Below are 21080 nucleotides of genomic sequence, written 5' to 3' on the forward strand. Positions count from 1 at the left end.
GGGGCCTGACCCTTCTCACCGGGGCTCTCTGGTCCCACCAGGCCAGGTGCTTTCGGCCAGGCCGAGGTGGGGGACGGAGGGTCTCTTTCTGGTTGCAGTTCTGGGGGGAGGGGGGCAGCACCGCTGAAGGACGCACCTCTCCCGCCCTCTCCAGGCGCGGCGTGCTGCACCTCCATGAGAGCCGCGGCATCGATGACTTAGGTCCCCCCCGGTGGCAGCTCACCTCCTGCCTGGTGCTGGTCATCATCCTGCTCTACTTTAGCTTGTGGAAGGGAGTGAAGACTTCTGGGAAGGTGAGGCTGCAGCCACTGCCAGCTGGAGAGTGGACACATGGTCATGCTTGGGGAGCAGACAGGCACTGCGGTGGGTAGGGGAGTGGACGGAGGCCTGCAGTGGGTAGGGGAGCGGACGGGGGCTGCGGGGGGTGTCGGGGAGGAGACGGGGGGCTGCAGCATGTCGGGGAGCAGACGGGGGTGCTGTGGTTAACAAATAGTGCCAAGGGGAGGACACTCATAGCAGGGTATTTCCAGCATGAACACAAGCACAACATAAATTATTTTTTCCTTATGAAAATACTCAGTTATTATCTGGGCGCCCAAAGCAATTTGACCAAAACGTGCCTGTCACATGCTGTGTGTGTAGTGAAGTGCCACCACCCCAGAGCCTCTCAGGAAGGATAGGTTCCCGCCCCCCACCTCCCAGCCCAGAATCCACCTTTTACACACCCCCTAGGTGTGCCTCTGCACAACCAGTGCAAATTCACTGCATCTCATGCATCAGAAACTCAGCCACCCCTGCCCACTGCAGAACATCCCTTCTTTGCCAAGTTGTCTGTCCATTTTAATCCCTGGGAAAGTCACGGTAGAGGGCGTTAACCGCCCACTGCAGGGAGCCTTGGCTGAGCTGGCATCCCATGAATGTTTGGGATTACGGGCTTCCCAGCCACAGCCACCGACCAGGGTGACCCCGTGGCCACCCCGCCAGTGGTGATGCCTGGTGATGCCATCCTCTCCCAGGTTGTGTGGATCACAGCCACCATGCCGTACGTGGTCCTCTTTGCCCTGCTTCTGCGAGGAATCACTCTCCCTGGGGCCGTCGATGGCATCAGAGCATACCTGAGCGTAGACTTCCATCGGCTCTGCGAGTCTTCTGTGAGTATGCCCTTCACTCGCGGCCCTGCTGCCCACCTGCTCTGGCAGGCTGCGTGCTGTGGGCCTCCTGTGTTCTGGGACTGGGGACCCCAAAGGCAGCAGCTGGGCTGGAATTTCTTACCTTACCCTGTAAACCCGGCAGGTTTGGGTTGCTCTGCTGCATGCAGGGCTCTGCAAGGCCAGCGGCACACCTGACCACACCCAGCAGCATGCACCCCCTGATTGACCAGGCAGATATGTGCACACAGCAGGCAGCTGAGTGGACCAAATAAGAAAGTCAGGGGAGCAGACCACGGGCTCAACCTCTTCAGAAATAGAATAGAAGGCTGCTTCCAGTTGGCATCTTCCCCCCCGGCCCATCCCACTTCCTGAAGGAATGCTCTCAGGTTCCTCAGATAAGCACCAATGGGCTGCTCAGTCTGTGCCAGGAAGTGTGGCCACTCACTTGGAATGCAGCCCTGGGCTCTGGCTCCGTGTTCATCATGGTTGCATGAACCAAGGCCCACTCCTCAGGGAGCCGAACCTTGTTGGGAAAACACAGTGCCCACGGCACAAGGGACAGATCTAAATCACATCACACTGAAACGAAGTCTGCAGCTGGGCTGCACATTTCTTCAAAAGAGAGCAATCATTCTGAAGAGAGGGAGCTTGGCGAGACCATAGGACAGACAGGCCTCCCAAGAGAGGGAGAGAGAAGGGGCAGCAGCGTTTTAGGGAAATGAGCCCAGAAATGGGAGTGGCCATTGGCCAGGTAGTGAGGATGAAGGAAAAGGGAGCATTCTCAGGAGATCATTGAGAATTCATGTGCACTAGATTTTGGCAGATGGTGGGGACCCCAGTGGCCACCCAGGGGACTCACTGTGGCAGAGCCAAGAGGCATAGCGGGAAGGATGATAGCTGGGGTGTGGGCGCGTGAAGCTGGGGACAGGGGGCTGTTTGGAGGATTGCTGCCCAATGCTGCTAGGTATTAGTAGTGAGAGTCAGGTGTGGTGTTCACCAGGGATGCAGAAAGGCACAGCCCTGAGGTGGGAATGGAAGGAACAGGTAGGAGGGGAGGCAGGTGTGCCTCCTAGCCCCCAGGAAGCCCCCAGGGAGTGGAGGAGCAGCAGAGCGAGGGTGTGAAGCTGCAGCAGCAGCGGGAGGCACCGGCCAGAGAGGGCAGGGAGCATGGCGCGGGGCAGATTGCTGGGGAGCCCACACAAGCACAGGCAGTAAGGCCATGAGAGCAGCAGACGCATGCTCTGCACAAGTGAGGGAAGACAGAGAGTGTCCACGTGGTGGAAAGCCAATAGGGAGCCACGGGTGTGCTTCCAGGAGCAGATGCTGTGGGTGTCTGAGGCCAGGAAGCCACGATGAAGAAATAGAAGAAAATAACATGAGGACAACAGAAGGAAGCTAGTGCGTTGGGCAGGAAAACCAGGTAGTGCACAGGAGGAAGCCAGACATGTGCTGGTGTGTGTAGAAAGATGCTCATGTGTGAAGCAGAGAATAAATGACAGAAACGAGAGGTTGTCAGAAATTAGATGATAGAAGGTGGAAGATGATAGGTACATAGAGATAGATGATAAGTGGATGGATGGATGCATAGATGGATGGATGGGTGGGTGGATGGATAGATGATGGATAGATAGGTAGGTGATTGATGGACACATAGTCAATGGGTGACAGATAGATGATGAATATCTTGGACAAATCAGTGTGTTCTGGCCTCTCCAACTACCCTGTCCACTCAGGACTAAGAGGGGACATAGACCAGGACAGAGTAGGCCTATAACCCCCGAGCTCTGGTGTACCTGAGGTCCTGAAGGCACAGGTCCATGTGGTCCCCAGTCCAGAGGGTGAAGCCATTCCTGGTTCTGCTGTGGGGTCCTGGCTGACCTTTGCATCAGCTCCTCCAGGCCTCCTCTGGATAGGGCAGGGACAGAGCCTCCCTGGCTTGGTGATCATCCTGGGATGTCCGCCCAGGGCTCCTCCTGGCTCAAGTGCTGTCCATACTCCTGCCCCCCCCCCCAAGCTCTTGGTGGCCACACTCAGAGATCAAATGACCCTGGGCCTCCTCTGGGGCTTGGCAATCGGAGCCGGTCCCCCAGATCCCCCCAGGACCTGGCCCTGATCAAGTCACAGGCTCCCTAGCACTAGCCCAGGCTTGACCCTGACCCATCCCCTGGGGCTTAATCCAGAGCTACCTGGCAGGAGGCCTGGCCAGAATCCTCATGGGTCCAGGGCAGGTCAGGATCAGAGGTTCTACACAGGGGCCTGCTCAGCAAGCAGACCGAAAAAGGGGGATCATCCCTTGCTGTGCCCCTGATACTCTGAACCCAGCACGGCTCAGACACAAAGCTGGCCCTGCATCCCGGAGATCCATTTCCGGATCCCCCTCTGCACAAAGGGCTCCTCCTTAGGGATCAGCATCCTTAGATGGCATCCAGACCCTTGTTCTTTCATCTGCAGCTCTTGGGGTGGCTCAGCGGGGTGGCCAGCTGCAGGCCGGGGCAGACAGAGTCCCATCCTGGGGGAGCCCCCGTTCCAGCAGGAGAGGAGAGGTCAGGTGGTGAAGGAAAGGCAGGCAGTTCCACGTTAGCCCACCTGGGTTCCTGGCCCACCCCTGAGCCGCTGCCTCACTCTCCAGGATGGACTGAGCAGGAGGCGAGAACTCTCCCTGTGGCAAGGGCTCCTGCCTGCAGCGGCCTGGCCAAGCACACTAACTGATGACCAGCACTAGGGGACAGGAGACAGCAGAGTGGGGCCCCTTGGCCCACGGGCCTCTCAGCTACTCCAGGCCTCATGCCACGCCCTGGCAGCAGCCTGCACACACCACCGCTAACACCAGGGTGATCCCCAGGCTCTGGGCCTGCTGCCCCACCAACAGAGGCCCTGTGGGTCCTAGAGCGCGTCCTGGAGCAGGTCCTGGAGCATGAGCGGGTGGCTGAGGCTCCAGCCTTCTCTGCTTATCCTGTCCAGCTCCCTTGGGGGCCACCCTGTGTTCCCAGCTGAGCTCTATATCACTGCCTATATCACTGTCCTCACCCACAGGCCCACATTAGGGGCCGCCTGGACACTCAGGGACAGCCCCCACACCCCTCAGATAGCAGACGAGGGCCTCCTGGGTGACTCCCCCAGAGTGGGGTCAGCTGCCTTTCACCTGCCCGCACCCAAGTCCGTGGAGGGCAATGTGGTGCCCACATCCCCACGTGGTCTCCACGCCGCCCTGACATGAACAGTTGTGTTGGACTTTCAGATACCTTATTGGTCCAATTACCAGCCACAGGCTTTCGCTTGGCCCTTGTGTGTGCCACCCAGCGCCACCTGTGCTGCGTCAGGTGAGCACACTCCATGTCCAGGCTCCACGGGCCTGTCCACCTGGGTGGGTGGCGGTGTGTGCACCCTGTGCCCCTGGCTTTAAATGCCACGGGCAAGACGTAAAGCAAACATCAGTGGGCATGTCTGACCATGGTGTCCACGTCACAGCATCTTAATACATTAACTACATGTCTGGCTGTGTGGAGAGCGGTACGGACATTCCAAGGGAAATTCCAAATAAAGCAGCTCTTCCGAGTGGCAAGCTCTCAGGTCGGTGACACGGTGGGTTTATCCCCCGAGACAGCCTTTGCCACTGATCACATTGTCGATGCCACTGGCTCGTTGATGATGATGTTGATGACTGGTTCCGTGGAGCCCTCCATGGCCCTGGGCCGCCAGCTCTCCTGGGCTCAGTGTACATCCCACAACCACCTCTCTTCTCTGGCTCCACGCAGGTGTGGATAGATGCTGCCACCCAGGTGTGCTTCTCGCTGGGCGTTGGGTTTGGGGTGCTAATTGCCTTCTCCAGCTACAATAAATTCACCAACAACTGCTACAGGTAAGTCCCGTGTGCCTGTCCCCATCACGGGGCTGCTCAATCACTGACTTCTGAAAATAACGTGTTCCCAGACACCAGGTAGGGGAATACGCTGTGCTCGCAGGGCCTCGGGGCCAGAGAAGCTACAGGCCATGTTGGTTCTTGCTTTAGGGAAAGTACTGGAACACGTGAAGGTGTTTGGTACCCCCCAGAGTCCCCTTGGAGACCTGGCCTCTGCCCCTCCTCCATCCCCTGCCAGGTTCCAACTGGCTCCTCACCCCCGTGCCCAGGGCCTGGCCTCCCCCACCTTCCCCCTACACCGAGGAAGCCGGAGGCCAGGACCTGGTGCAGAGCTGCTCAGGGGACCTGGCTCCAGCGCGGCAGCAAAGTGGCAGCACTGTGTGCCTACAGCCCTGAGGGGGGATGCGCTGCTGCCACCAGCCTGGAAAGGACCTCAGTGACCTGCAGCTCCATGCTAGACCCAAAATCTATCAAATTCACCTGGGACCTGCTTTCCCTGACCCTTCTGGGTTTCTGTTTCCTTTCTTCACATCATGAAGACAGAAAATGCAGTAAAAATACAAGGACAGTGTGCACAGCAAAGTGGCCGTACCTGAGGGTGTACAGCCCCTGCCCCCTCTGCCCCTGCTGCCCCCGGGGCCCCAGCTCTGGGTGCTCTGCAAACGCCCTCCCACACTGGCACCCGGATGGGCTGACCTGACCCCTGCTCCCCCACTCCCCTTTCCCACGGCCCTCTGAATGCCTAGCTTCCCCAGAGCAGGAGTTCTGACTCCCCTGTACTGGGAACAAACAGAAGCAGGGCATTGGGTCCCCAGCAGATCCACCCCTCAGAACTACATTTCATGCAGCTCCTCCAGAGGCACCTAGAGGCCCCGCCAACACAGGTGCGACCCCGCAGGCTTCCGTTTGCCGCCCCCCCCCAGAGCCCCAACATTGCGGGTGGGTACTGTCCCACCTTCACACTGAGCTGTGAGGGCCAGAAGCCTCCCGGTTCCCAGACACACGTGCATGGTCGGTCACTGTGGACACTCCCAGAGCCACTCAGCTGAGGGACCTGCCACCCTGGGCACCAGCCCACCAGAGGGGCTGGCGGTGGCCTTCTGGGAACGCATCCTCCAAAACCCGCCTGCCCCCAGACACGGTGCCTTACAACAAAGGCAAGAAATTGCCACCGCTCCAGGCATGGCTGGGACGTGTGTCTTGTTCCCCAGAGACGCGGTCATCACCACCTCCGTCAACTCCCTGACAAGCTTCTCCTCCGGCTTTGTGGTCTTCTCCTTCCTGGGGTACATGGCACAGAAGCACAGTGTGCCCATTGGGGACGTGGCCAAGGACGGTGAGTCCCCCTAGGGCAGGCAGCATCCCCACAGCTCCACCCGCTCCACAGCCCTGGCCGCCCACTCCTCTAGTGGTTTACCCCAAATGGTGGGAGGGAGATGCTCAGGCCCTGAATCCAGGTCACCAAGGTTGCAGGTGTTCCAGGGCAGAGAACCCATGGAAGGACAGTCCTCGTGGCAGCAACACGCCCAGCACACTTAACTCCTGTGCCACTGGCCACCAGCAGAGGCCCCAGGGCTGCAGGACCTAGGTCTGGTCCCTGTCCCTGCGCATGCCTTGTCTTCTATCACACTGGGGTGGGGGCCATGCAGCCCGGGGGTGGGAGCCCTGAGCTGTTCTCAGTGACACGGACGGCAGGGCGGGAGAGCAAGGCTGAGGAGAAGCTCAGGGGTTTGGGACATGAGCAGTTCGTCAGTCCCAAAGCTTCTTCCTCCAAAACGTGGTGATCAGACATATCGAGGTAGGATTTGGGTACTAACGAGAGAAATCACGAAGTCTTGGGCACACAGGGACCATGGAGATCCTTGTTCCCAACCCACTTGCCCAGGCAGCAGTGAACACCGGGTGTCTGCACACCAGGACGCAGGTGGTGGGAGCAGGCACCCGTGACCCAGGAGCAGGCTGGGCCCCAGCAGGTGCAGGGGTGAGGGCAGAAGGGGCCCTTTGGGTGGCTTCAGGCCCCTGGCCATTTACAGGGGTGCTCTGTCCTAGTGACTGGGTGGGAAGCCATGGCCTTGGGGTCCCCCCAGGACACCAGGGTCTCCTGAGACCTCTACAACCCCTCAACTACTGTCAGATTGTTCTGGGCTGAGTAAGGAGGACTCTTCCCCTGCAGGCCAGACTCCCCCATTCACTTCTCCTGAGACTGCCCCTCAGGCCCAGGAAAGCCGGATTGGGTGTCACTAACATACCTCCTCCTAAGTCTTTTGACTCTTGAATGGGGCAGGGATAGGCATTCAGGGAGGGGAACAGAGGCCACCCCAACTGTGCCCGCAACCCTGAGCTGCCATCTCATCCGATTCTTGTGGCATTGAGCCCTGGGACCCCACCTTGACAGGAAGCAGAGGTCCAGCCCCCAGGACAGGTGGGGAAAGCAGGGGCTGGGCAGGTGTGCTTCCGAAGTCCAGGAAAAAATCCAATAAAGGCAGAACAGGAGCATAAGGCAAATAAATACAGAACAGTGAAATTTACTCACTGCTGCATTTATGCATTTCCCATGCTTTTGCCCTTTTTTTATGATAAATAGCAATAGCTTACAAAAACCTCTATTAACCCCTGGAAGTAGAGAGGGTGTGTTCTATGCATTTCCGTGACTAGCAAAGTAAATGTCATTTATAGCTCTAATTCTCAAGAAAACAGGGTGAAATGTTAACTCAGGTACGGAACTGAAAGGCAAAGGTACTGACGTCATGTCCAACCAAGCTGACCCACCTCCTCCTGGGCCCATGTCTCGTGTCATTTAGGCTTTGGAGCACCTCACATGGGCCGCCCCTCACTCCTGATGGGGGCTGAACCCCTTGCATGGGGCAGGAATTGCAGAGAGCCCAGAGCACGGGCCCCGAGAGGACCCTGGGGCACCCTGGCTATGACCTCCCTGCCACAGCCCCCTGAGGACTGAGAGACTTGGGAAGCTGCGTCTGTGGAAGGCTCGGGAGGCCGTGGTTCAGCAGGCCCAGCTTTTTTATAAGTGACCATGAAAATAATTAGTTTCCTGTGGGAAGACTTTGACTTTGGGATCATCAAGAGCAAACTGCAGCGAGTCTGCTTGAGTCCTGCACCATTCCCACCGTGCCTCCCCGCCTGTCCAAGCCCGCAGCCCCCACAGTGGTGAGGGAGTAGGACTTTCCCCCAGCATGTGTGTCCCGCATACAGCAGCCCCACCCCTGGGATGTCCCAAAAGGGAATGATCCCCGGGGAGCTCCTATGTGACAAACCTGCCCCTTTCAAGCATTGGCTGAGCTGTAGTATTTCCATGTTCCTTACGTGGTTTTCAAAGATCGTACACAGGGTAATTCATCGGCACGGGAAAATATTCACATGTTCCTCAATACACCACAGGATGAGAGTGTGTGTGTGTGCATGAGCATGCGTGCATGTGAGCGTGTGTGAGCATGCAAGTGTGAGTGTGCACAAGCATGTGTGCATGAGCATGTATGTGAGTGTGCATGCCCTGTGATGAGTGTGATGTACTCGAGCATGAATGTGTGCGTGTGCATATGAGCATGTGTGAGCGTGATGCACTGTGAGCATGATGCACTCGAGCATGCATATGTGGGTGTGTGAGCATGTGTGCGTGTGTCTGTGACGTGCACAGGAAAGCTGAGCAGGAGGCCTAACCGAGGTCGTTGGGGCCAGAGGACAGGCTGCAGGAGTCCCTCCCACCTTGCCTAGGTGGCTTCCAGCCCCATGTCCCCTCACAGCCCCTGCAGCCCGGGGGGACCTGGAAGAGTAAGGGGCGGGTCTCTGCGGATTTCAGGGTTCCCCTTCCTGGAGTCCTGGGCCGGGTGGCCACTGAGTTCCCAGGAGAGAGGCCTCTTTGGGGGTGACGGGGAAGAAGGTGATGGGGTCTTGTCACCTGCCCACCGTGTCGGCCTGCGTGGGCAGGGAGGCAGGAGGCTGCAATTCTGTGGCGACAGGAGGGTCTGCTTCCAGGGCCCGGGCTGATCTTCATCATCTACCCCGAGGCGCTGGCCACGCTCCCACTGTCCTCGGCCTGGGCCGTGATTTTCTTCATTATGCTGCTCACCCTGGGGATCGACAGCGCCGTGAGTGACCTCAGTGCCCCGCGCACCGGGAGGGGCCCTGCCCACCACAGGCGGGCTCCCTCACTGCCCTCCTAGGGCGCGCAAGCCCCGAGGCCCCTGCAGGGTCCCCAGACTTCCCGTGCCTGCAGTGAGCCCCATGTGGTGGGAGGAGGGGTCCCATGGCTGCATGAGACCCTGCGTGGGTGGAGTGTGGGGCCAAGTCACCCTTCTCTCACTTTGCCCTCCGCCCGAGTCACCAGAGACCCTGGCGCACACAGGCCAGCAGCAGGAGGGCGGTGCAGGGAATGGGCCAAGGGCCACCCAGAGCCAGGGCGGTCCCTTCCTTGACCCCGTCGCCCCCAGGAGGGATGGACACAGCTACAGGCCAAGCCATCAAAAGCTCCAGCTGCAGCCCACACCTGGCCTGCAGAATATCTTGTGTGTGGCACTGTGCGTGTGCATGTGGGCATGTGGGTGAGTGCGTGCACACGTGTGTGCTGGGGAGGCCGATGGGCCTGCTGACCTTCCCCAGGCTCCTGTGTCCCCACTGTCTTCTCAGGACCAGCAGCTTAGACCTCAGGGCCCCCATGCATGGTGGCCACCCTGTCCAGACCTCAGGGTCCCCATGCATGGTGGCCACCCTGTCCCCTGGAGCTTCCTGGAAAGTGCAGAGAACCACGAATCCCTCATGCTGTGGCTGTGGGTCACACGCCGTCACCTCCCAGCCAGTGTGGCCAGCGCCCTCCGGGTGACTGCGGCCCTGGCCCGCACATCCAGGCATGAATCTCGTGAACAGCATGTCCCGGGGGAGGTGGTTTCGACAGAGCAGGGCAGGGAGGGTCTCCAAGGAGGCCCGGGTGTTTGGATGACACCCCATCATGACGACTGCACCCCGGAGCTGGCGGCCCCCACTCGTGTCCACACCCCAGGGGTAGGCGGGTTGAAGTCACGTAAGAGGCGCCTGCCCCACAGCACCCCTGTCTGTTGGCTGCAGATGGGTGGGATGGAGTCGGTGATCACTGGGCTCATCGACGAGTTCCAGCTGCTGCACAGGCACCGGGAGCTCTTCACCCTCTTCATCGTCCTGGCCACCTTCCTCCTCTCGCTCTTCTGTGTCACCAACGTACGTACCCCTGCTCACTTTGCCTGCAAGGTCTCGCTAGTGTTTGGTGTTGGGCAGCGTGCTTGGTGGCGGCGGGCCAGGCCCATAGCCACGAGCCTGAGAGCCATGTGCCCACATGTAAGCATGACTGGTGGCGCTGCATGGGGAGGTGCGGGGGCCGCGGTCAAGGGACCGTGTGCTCGCAAGGCCCAGTCGTGCTCGCAGGTGCTGCAGCCATGGTCACGCAGAAGCTGTGGTGCGTGCAAGCCGGGCTCAGGTTTCTGTGCTCCTGGACGGCCCCTCTGGAAGTGCTCAGGGCTCAGCTCCCGCCTGTCGGATCTGTGGGGCGGGGGCCGGGTCAGTTCCCCTCCTGCGGGGCCACTCCCAGGTTTGGCATTTGCTAGCTTTCATGTCTGACTGCACCTGGGAGAATTGAGATGAGCAGAGGAGGGGAGGGGAGAAGAGGGGAGTGAGGAGAGGAGAGGAGAGGAGAGGAGAGGAGAGGAGAGGAGAGGAGATTGAGGTGAAGTGAGGAGAGTAGAGTGAGATGAGTTGAGGAGAGGAGAGGTGAGTGAGGTGGGCAGCTGTAAGGAGAGGAGGGGTGAGGCGAGGCTTCCCATTCCTGCCCAGAAGGCCCGTCCCTGAGAAGCCTGAGAAGCCGTGTGGCTTGGATTTCAGTGACTCCGTGGGACTCCACAGGAGGAAGGTGGCCCCAGGCCCCGAGTGTTTTGGGAAAGTGCCCTGCGGGCTTCTGTGGGCGTGGAGGCCACAGTGGGCACCCCACGCTCAGCGGGCTCTCTTCCTCCAGGGCGGCATCTACGTCTTCACGCTGCTGGACCACTTTGCGGCTGGCACATCCATCCTCTTTGGGGTGCTCATCGAGGCCATTGGGGTGGCCTGGTTCTACGGTAAGGACGGAGTGCTGTCCGCGGCCGGAGAGCCTCAGCAGGTGGAGGACCCGGCCGCGGTGCCCGCACGGTGAGCGGCCGGGCTGGTGGCCTTGCACTTCGTCCCTGGGCTGCGTCCTTCCTGACAAAGCCACCATGGGAACAAGCACGTTAGCCCCAGGATGCTTAAACCAACAGCATGAGGGAGGACAGGTGCTTGGCCCCCAGGTGCTCAGCTGGACCTGCCAGGAAGGTGGCCTGGATGGCCCCCCAGCATCCTTGCTGGGGTCACAGGTGTTCTGTGTGGCCCCCTGACTGCCCTGGGCAGACATCCTAGTTGGTCACAGAGAGAAAGGCTTGCAGGGACTTGGGGGCGCTAACCCCGGGTGGAGGTGAGGTCTCCGCCATCACCCGAGGGGAAGCTGAGTCACAGGGACACCAGCCTGTCCCTGTCGGGGACCATGGGCAGACACACGCTGCCCTGAGGTGGGGGGGCCCGGTCAGCTGCTGGCTGCTGTTGGCTCTATGAGCCCCTGAGGCCGGGAGCGCCGCCCTGGCTGTGGGCCGCTGGGCTGTGTCCTGGGGCGTCATGACCATGACGGACACCCAAGCAGGAGAGGCCCTGTCCTTTCCCAGTGCACTGGCCTGGGCAAGCCACCCCTCAGCTGCTCCGTAAAGGGGGCTGTGGTGCTGGCGGCCCTACGGGGGGCTTCCCAGAGGCGGGAGCGAGCCAGAGGTCTGCCCGGGCCCAGTGTCACACAGGGGCATGGCCCCTGCCGCAGAGCGGGGGACAGCGTGGCCCGATGGAGCCCGTGGGCTGGGAGAGGCTGCACCCAAGAAGTGGTCCGTGTTCCCGGAGCGGCTCTCTGTCATCATTTCTGTTCAACAGAGAAGGGGACTATCAACCTCCACGATTACGTTGGCGCTTAGAATCAACACTTTATCATTCAAAATGGAGCTCTGTCCCCCAGCCCCAAATGAGACCCTGCAGGGAAAGAGAGGAATGCCCCAAATGTGTCCCTTGGTCGCAGGCTCCATGCCGGCCACCGCATGCTTCCCAGGGCCTCAGGAGACCATGTCCCCGTCACTTCCCCAAACGCAATTCGCTTGCCCTCATCTAAGGGACACGCACCCTGCGTCTCTCATAAGGCGCATCAGAGCGTGCCAGGCTCTCCATGCCCAAGGTCCCTGTCGGTCTGCAAGCCAATAGCCTAGTGCCAGTGGGGGGACCATGGGTGCCCTGGCTGCTTGTGGGGCCGAGTCCAGAGGGGCCGTGGGGCCAGCCTCAGGCTCAGCCTTCTCCATCCCACTGTCCCTGCACCATCTCCGCGTCCGGGGTCCTGGTGACAGGGTTGGCGTGTGCAGAGGGGTCTTCCCGCCACGTCCCTAACCTGATGCCCCAAGATTCGCCCAAGGCTCAGCAGACCAGCTGAGTCGAACGAGCAGAGACCAGGCCACACTCAGGATGGAGAAGTCACTGTTGAGATCCCCTAGGGAAAGTGTCCATTCTGTCAGCTTCTAGAAATAGCTTTCCTTTAAAAAGATTGTAAATATGTACTAGAATGTTGTCAGCCCTGAGAGGAAGGACGTGTGACACCTGCTGCAGTGCGCGGGTGAACCTTGCGGACATTCATGCTGAGAGACAAAGGACAGATCCCATAGGATCCCCCTGTGTGAGGCCCCTGCTTGAGTCCATGGGGACAGAGAGTGACAGTGGCCAGGGGTTGGGGGCAGAGCCGCAGTCTGGGGAGATGGGAAGGTGTGGCCCCTGCCGTAGGTGGTGGTGGTGCTGCCCAGTGATGCAAATTCAACGCTTAAACAGGGTTAAAGTGGTAAAATTTATGTTATGGGTATTTTACCACAATTTTTACCACTGGTGCTGCCCAGTGATGTCAAACTCAACTCAAACTTATTTTTACCACTGGTGCTGCCCAGTGATGTCAAACTCAACGCTTAAACAGGGTTAAAGTGGTAAAATTTATGTTATGGGTATTTTACCACAATTTTTTTTAAGATTTTATGTATTTATTCATGAGAGAGAGAGGGAGGCAGAGACACGGGCAGAGGGAGCAGCAGGCTCCATGCAGGGAGCCCGATGCAGGACTCGATCCCGGGACTCCAGGATCGCCCTGGGCTGAAGGCAGCGCTAAACTGCTGAGCCACCCGGGCTGCCCACCACCACAATTTTTTTAAAGGAAAATGTAGTTCTGGCCGAGGTGGGCGGGAGAGCCTAGGACAGGGAGGAAGCCCTGAGGGAGGAAAAGGCCAGGGGGAGGGCAAGGGGAACAGCCGGTGCCCAACACGTGACCCTCGCTGACCATGATGGTTGAGGAGCAAACGTCACTTGTGGGCACCACAGTGAATGTGCACGGGGACCCAAGGCTGAGGCTGCCGGGAGGTTAGGAGTGGGGGCGCCCCTGCAAGAGGTGGGGGACCCAGGGCCAAGGCTGCCAGGAGACCAGGAGTGGGGATGCCCCCTCAGGACATGGGGGACCCAGGGCCGAGGCTCCTGGGAGGTCAGGAGTGGGGGTGCCCCCGCAGGACGTGGGGGACCCAGGGCCAAGGCTGCTGGGAGGTCAGGAGTGGGGGCGCCCCTGCAGGATGTGGGGGGACCCGGGGCCGAGGCTGCTGGGAGGTCAGGAGTGGCAGAGGCCGAGGCTCGGGGTGCCATTCCGACCGGCCTCTCCACTCCTTGCACCTCAGGCGTGAGGCAGTTCAGCGATGACATCAAGCAGATGACCGGGCAGCGGCCCAGCCTCTACTGGAGGGTGTGCTGGAAGTTCGTCAGCCCCTGCTTCCTCCTGGTATGGGCCCTGCGGCCGCCCACACTGCTAAGGCTGGGGAGGGGGCTCCTGCGATCCCTAAAAATCCTCTGTGGTCTCCTGAAGGCAGCCCCCACCCTCTGGACCCAGGCTCCAGGGCACGGTCATGTGGGGGGTGGCGGCTCCCGTGTCAGCATCTGCAGGGGAAGGAGGCTGGAGCCCTGGCACCTCGAGGAAGGTCCTAGAACCTGACTCCAGGGGGGAGGGGACACAGGGACCAAACCCCAGGGCAGGAGTGACTCAGATTCCATAGCAGCCCTGCCCTTGGCCTCTCCCACCACCACACAGTCTGGTGGCCCCGGCTTTTATCACTGGGGTGGGGTCGGGGGCCTCCCTCATCAGGATGGCACCCCAGTTCCCAAGCTCCGCGGCCAGTGGAGACCGAGGGCTCACAAGCCCCATGCAGCCTGGCTGGTCTGCTCGTGGCCCTGGGCCCCACAGGGGTGTCCAGGTCTGAGCACACACCCTACGGGTGTCACCCCGGCCCTGGCGTGTCTGGACCTGCAGAGTTGAGGCATACGCCATCCTGGGCCAACGCAAGGCTAGTGAGAGACGGAGACACAGGGAGACAGAGAGAGACGGAGAGAGACAGAGGCAGAGGCAGGCACAGAGGGAGAGGAGCAGGGGCCTGGTTCTGACGTGATCAGCAGTTCCTGCCCGGGCTGAGCTGCACCCAGCGGAAGCTGCCGACCGCCCACCGGGCACCTGAGGCCTGCTTCCAGCATGTTCCCCGCTGTGCTCAGGGTGCTGAGGCAGTCAGGTGCGCTTGCTGGACAGCGGGCACCCTGCCCTCCTCCATGTGTTGGGGCCTCCCAGACACGGTAATGTGAGGCTTACAAAGACCAGCTGTGAGGTCCTGCGCACCCCCCGTGTGGGGAGCCCGGGCCCCAGCACTGTGTGGCTGCGGCTGGGAGACCCTCCGGGGGAAACCCCCAGCCTCACCCAGAGCCGCTCACCTCTGCCCTCCATTTCAGTTTGTGGTTGTGGTGAGCATCGTGACCTTCAGGCCCCCTCACTACGGGGCCTACATCTTCCCAGAGTGGGCCAACGCGCTGGGCTGGGCCATCGCCACGTCATCCATGTCCATGGTGCCCATCTATGCAGCCTACAAGTTCTGCAGCCTGCCCGGCTCCCTGAGGGAGGTGCGTGCTCACACGGGCCCCTCACCCTGCCCTGGCCCAGCCGTGAGACCCCAGCAAGATCCGGGGTGGGTGTCTAACCCCCAGGCCTGTCGCTGCCCCTTTGTTTCTGACCTCCAGAGAGGGCTGCGCAGTGGCGGCCACGCTGGAGCACTGGCCAGGGCAAATGTGGGGAGAGACGGCTGTGTGTCTGCCTGCGTGCGTGTCCTCACACATGCACGTGTGTTCATGCTTGACAGAGCAGGGTGACGGTGGGAAGGCAGCGGTGGGGGGCTGAGGTATAAGCGGGGCCAGCAAGCCATTAGGCGGCTAAACGGGTGGTGGAGCCGTGTGCGGGACCTTTGTGTGGCGGGGCTTGCCCTGCAGCCCCTCCATCAGGCTCCTGCCACCTGTAAGGAACAGGGTGGGGGAACTGGTCATGGGGGGGGCTCCCCATCACCTCCTGGCACTGGGATTCCCAGAAGAAACAAAGGACCCAGGCCTGCCCAGAGGAACGCTGCTCAGGCTCGCTCAGAGCCACCCCTGGGAGTTCTCCAACGCGCCGTGTGCCTGCATACCACAGCGATTCCTGGGAACAGTGGGCAGCCTGGTCCTGCTGCCACACCCGGCCTGGCCCAAGGAGCCCTCCTGGGGCCACTTGGCTCCCCCTGGCACACAGTGGTCCTCAGCTGTGGGGTTAGGCCTAGGGCAGCCAGGGTCCCAGGGCCTCTTGGGAGGGAAGGACCGAGGCTGGCATCGCACAGTGGGGACCCTCACCCTCCCGCAGACCCCTCACTGCCTGCAGGGCCCAGCTTAGGCCCCTCTGGGAGATGGGGGAGACAGAGCCTGCAGCTCCAAGGGTCAGACTGAACACAAACCACACAACACCTCAATAGCTGACACAGGTGCACTTTGGCCCTCATGGTAGGGTCTGCTGGCCTCAGGACTCAGGGGGTGCACGCTGTCCACCCTTACTCAGAGCCCACACACGCAGACACAGAAACGTGTCCTTTCACGTGGGCTGGACTCTGCTCCAGAGCCTGGGAGGCCCAGCTGTCAGCCCCAGCATCTGATGGGATGTCAGGAGGGGCCCAAGCACCTCCCTGAATGCGTGCCGGCACCCACGGCTTCTCCTGTCTTCCAGAAACTGGCCTATGCCATCACACCCGAGCAGGAGCGCGAGCTGGTGGACAGCGGGGAGGTACGCCAGTTCAGGGTGAGTGCCACTTCCCCGCCTCCCTTGGTGAGAACAGTGAGAATGCAGAAGTCCTGTGCCTGCCCCTGGCCCCGGCCAGGCAATGGCCCTTTCGGCCCCCTCTGTGCTCTGCTCTGCAAGCCACGAGGCTGCCTTCATTCCCTGAGCAAATGCTGAGGCATGCCAGCATGCCCTCTGAGGACCCCTGTACCGACGGGGGGCGGGCAGTGGGCAGAATGAGAAACCTCTGGAGAAAGAGGAAGCAGAGGGGTACAGGGTGGGTTGGGGCCCTCGAGATGGACTCTGAGCAGACCCTGCATGAGGGAGGGAGAGAAGAAGGAGGCCTGAAGCAGCTCAGGCCTGCCTTCACGGGTTGGGGGGTGCAGGAGGTGCTCTGATGGCCCCCGACCCGAGGGAGGCACAGCCTGCTGCAGACAGTTGGGGTGGGGGCTCCCGTGGCAGAGGCAGGGCCACATCAGGCCTGTTGCAGGATTGGGGCCATCCCTCCCTTGGATTTCTGGTTCCATGTGTGCCTACTTCTTAAATGAGACCTGAGGTCCCTAATTCTCCAGCTCCCTTCTTTCCTGATAGAACTCCTCCAGGCCGTGCACAGGGCACATCTGCCACACTTAGCACTGCCACTTTCTTGTCACTTGGCATGAAGGGAATTTGAATTTTCGTTGTGATCTCGTCGGCCCATGAGTTGTTACAAGTTTGCTTTCAAATCCTCACGTCTATGGGGATGTCCCGTTGGCGTCTTTGTGATCGTGTCTGCACTGATGGCACCGCGCCACCTGCTCTTGGGGGTGTGTGAAGACTTCCGTGTGGCTGAGCCGCCGACCTGCCTTGGCAGACGTGACATGCATCTTTGGGGGGGTGTGTCCTCTCATCCTGGCACGTACTTCTCCTTCCATCTGTCACATCACGCTGTGACCAGGCCATTCAGACTTTGTGCCATGTCGCCGACTTCAGCTCTGCTTGAGCGGGGTAACTGGGAACGTTCGCAGACCATCCCACCCTGGCAGTGTGTTTGTCCACTTCCAGCCCACCACTGTAGGTCCACCAGTTTTTTGCTTTATACATCCCAAGACTGCTCTCTGCAGTGAATGCACATTCAGAATTGCCACGTCTCCCCCCCCTGTGGTTGTGCTGCTCCCAAAGCACTCCAGGTCCAGGGCATAGGTTTCTCCTGAGTCTGCCAGAAATATCTTTCGTAATCTTTTAACTTTCAGTTTTGCGATGACCTCAAAGCATTGGTGTCTCTTGCAAACCTGGTATCTACCTGGAGTCTTTTACTCTGGTGGAGAGATTAATCCATTTACATTTGTTGTGATTATTGATAGTCGAGGCTTGATTCTATGATCTTTCTGTTTGCCCCATTCTATTTTTTTATTCTATTTTTCTCTTTTATTACCTTTTTTATGGATTGCTTCTTTGGGGATTTGCTTTTTTCCCCCTTTTCTATGGTTTTCTCTCTGTTTGGAACTTACAGATTCATATCCTTTACTTATACACCCTATACTTTTTTCCTTTAGTAGCTGTCTTTGAAATTGTGACGTGCGCATCTCACTTTAAATATGCAAACTGACACGATATCTCAACCTCCGTCCTGAATATTACAAGGACTTACAACTTCTCCTCCTGAGAATTATGTTCCTAGTGCCCGATACTCCATTTCTGCCTTTTTTTAGCCCACAGATCAGACATTATTATAACTATTGCTATTTTGTATAGAAACACTGTTCTGGGTTAATGTGCATGTTGAGTATTTATTTTCCCACCCTACTTTCTGGCATATGCATCTTTTGTTGGAGGATCATTTTCTTGCTTAAAAAAAGGAAAATCCTCAGCCTGTCTTTTAAGGAGGCCCCTTGACAAACTTCCCCACTCTTGTGTGTCCGTATATGTCTTCCTTTCTCCCTGCTTGATGAGCGGGTTTCTGTGTGCCCGCAGTTCTTGATGGACAGTCACCGTCTTCCAGCACCTTGAGGCCATGAGTTCTCGGCACTCCCTTTGCTGCCGCACTGAGACATCGTATGTGTCCAGGGTCTGCAGGTCCGTGGTTTTTGTCCATTCTGGGAACATTGCAGCCACACCCTCCACTGTAGCCTCTTCCCTGCTCCTCTTGGGGCTCTGGTGTGTGACACTTGCCCTGTCCTCTGGTTCTCACTCTGAGCAGCTCTGTAAACCGTGTGACTCTGGCACAGTTGTACAGCACCTCTTATCAGTCCACACAGCTACTTTGGGTTATCTGTCTAAATAACCAAACTCCATGAACTGAACTTCCACACAGGAATTTCACATTGATAGTAACTTACGTGCACCTGCCAGTGCCTCTTGGTACCCAACCCTGAAGCAAACACGATGCTGGTCTAGTTTGGATCTTTCCCTAGCCCTCTGCACCATGTAGTTTCCTTGCCTCTTTAGATACTTCTGTATTCCTGAAAAGTAGATCGGTCTGAAGGGGGGCGTGCCTGTGGAGCTCAGGGCTCTGGCCCCCTAGCACCCTCCCACCGTGTGCCCTACACGGCTGTGCCGGGCTGGGGCTACCTGTCCTGCTCCGGCCCGAAGGAACCTGCCTGGCAGCCTGTGTCGTGGCCAGGGCTGGAGACCTGGCAGGGAGCCCTGTCCCTCCCGTGGTCGATGCCGCATCTCCCCACCCCTGGTGTGGCTGTGTCACAAGCAATCCCTGCATGCACTCATTTTGAAGCGTTTAAAGACATGGTTCCAGCCACTTAGCGTGATCGAATGGCTTGTGCTCAAAAACAGGCTGAAATAACAGCTGCATAATAACAGGCGGTGACATTTGCTGGAGAACTAAATACCCACTCTTGTCGATCTTGGCCTCCCCGAGTGGTGAGCGAGGCCTGCCCTGAGCTCCTTGGGGGTCATGCGAGGCAGGATGGGAGTGCAGGGCACAACATTTCACTGGGACGGGACCCAGAGGCCCCAGGGCGGTGGCACAAGGGCCCCAGGGCATCGCCAGCCCACCTGGCCAGGGTCTGTCTGCCCAGCTACTGATGTGACACGTGCCCCAGTGGCCACTGGGGCTACTGATTCCCATAGCGGCCCTCACTGCAACTGCGCTCCCTGCACTTGGCCAGCAGGTTTATCCATATATATTTACATATGGCTTATCATATATTATTATTCACGAAGGCTGTTTATTTCTAATATTCTGTATAAGCCTGTATGCATGGGGCGTATTTGTGGAAGGCTAACACGGGCCCTGGTGCCCCAGAGTGGCCAGAACCTGGCGGGTTGGAGCCAAGAGCCTCCTGTAACCAAGTGGCCCCCCCGCTTCACTTCTGAATAAACCCTGTTTCCTCTGTAGCTTCGTCACTGGCTCATGGTGTAGAGGGCGGAGGAGGCCCAGGATGGCCGCCCCACCGTGGGAGACACGCCGGCGGGCAAGGGAACCCAAGCTTCAAGGAAAAGGCAAGGGGCTCCGACGGCCTGACTCCTGCTCCCCCAGAACCACGCGGAAGCTTTGCCTCCTGGCCCCTCACGCCCCTCCTCCGCCAGTGGAGAGGACTGGCCGTCTGTGCTGTGTCACCGTGACCACTTCCCGTAGATCGGTGCCCGTTCCTGTCGGTAGAAACCGTCTGTCTGTGTTCCGTTTGTGCCGAGCCAGCTCCCTCCTGCCCCCGCCTCCCAGCCCCACTGTCATCCCTGGGTTGAGGACAAGAGCAGTAATTGTGGATGCTGAGCCCAGTGCTCCTGGCTTCCCGGGTATTTTATTTTGCTCGAACTAAAAAAGCCAAGCATCATATTTTGCTTAATCGTACAGAAGGTGCACTGGGGAAGCCACAAAAGGCAATAAAGTGGGGGCCACCATGCGTCCCCATGCCCCACACCCCGTGTGCTCAGAGCCTGCCCGGGTTCCTGGGCTGTGTGAGAGGACGCTCTGTACTTCCTCCTAGCTGACAGAAATACAACCTGGGGACACAGGTGAGCTGCCGCCCACGGTGGTCAGGCATGGCCACCTCACCACGGACGCCCCGCTACGGGAGGAAGGGCCGCGTGCCCACCAGGTGGGCCCTGGCGTACAGAGCACCCCAGCACGCAGCCCGGAGACCCGGGACCTGGGGAGGAAGACCCCGCCGGGACTGTAGTTCCCTCGGGCACGCGTCACGTCTGTAACAGTGCTGTTCATGTAGGAAAGGCTTTCAAAATCATACTTACCTGTGAATCAAAACTAATTCTCAGAACACAGGGTTGGCTTCTGAAGATCTGTTTGCTGATGTTTCCGTTTCTGTTTATGAGAATATTCGCAGGACCAAGTGAGGACTGAGGCCATGCCGCTCCCCCCATGCTGGCGCCACCCTGACGGGAAGGGGCTGCCAGCAGTCGGAAGGCACTCGGGCTCCGGGCCCCGGGCACTGAGCGGTCACAGCCTGAGCACCGCTGTGAGGCCGTCCCCTGCAAGGGCACCGTGGTTCGAGGGGCTGACGACCTTACCACTGGGGACACGAATTTGTGGGCTGCAGGCTGTTGGCAGCTGTGGCCACAAGGCATCGGGTTTACCCTCTCCTTCCGAGGCACCTTGAGTACTCTGCGTAGATAACGGTGTCGTCAACGTCTGTCTGTCTTGTCCGTAGTCGGCACCTCATGTGCGTCGTCACCAACAATAAATCCGTGTGGGAAAAAGGACCGTAGCTGCGTGGCCACCTTCTTTTGCTCTAGCCGTGGCCCAGCCCACCCACTGCCCTGAGGACGGCAGCTCCCTCATTCCTAACCCAGCACCTCTCCCACCCAGGGGAGCACGACTGGGCTCCTGAGGGGGTACTGGGCCTAACCTCGACCCCAGAGCCCATGCCTCCAAGTTCCCCTTGTACCTGCCAGCCCTGCGCCACCTGTCTGG

General features: G+C 59.3%; 1 protein-coding gene across 1 annotated transcript in view; it reads left to right on the top strand.

Moving 5' to 3' along the window:
* Positions 1-19574, top strand: part of SLC6A3 (solute carrier family 6 member 3) — a 36072-nt gene extending 16498 nt beyond the window's left edge. Inside the window, exons 5-15 of the mRNA XM_055308479.1 lie at positions 155-293; positions 1017-1151; positions 4907-5010; positions 6222-6346; positions 9001-9113; positions 10087-10215; positions 11003-11102; positions 13785-13885; positions 14878-15045; positions 16166-16237; positions 19551-19574. Of these exons, the coding sequence (XP_055164454.1) occupies positions 155-293; positions 1017-1151; positions 4907-5010; positions 6222-6346; positions 9001-9113; positions 10087-10215; positions 11003-11102; positions 13785-13885; positions 14878-15045; positions 16166-16237; positions 19551-19574 (1210 nt within the window). The remainder of the gene's footprint in view (positions 1-154; positions 294-1016; positions 1152-4906; positions 5011-6221; positions 6347-9000; positions 9114-10086; positions 10216-11002; positions 11103-13784; positions 13886-14877; positions 15046-16165; positions 16238-19550) is intronic.
* Positions 19575-21080: the final 1506 nt, after the last annotated feature.

The sequence above is a fragment of the Nyctereutes procyonoides genome, unplaced genomic scaffold, assembly GCF_905146905.1.
Source record: "Nyctereutes procyonoides isolate TBG_1078 unplaced genomic scaffold, NYPRO_anot_genome, whole genome shotgun sequence".
Lineage (NCBI taxonomy): Eukaryota > Metazoa > Chordata > Mammalia > Carnivora > Canidae > Nyctereutes > Nyctereutes procyonoides.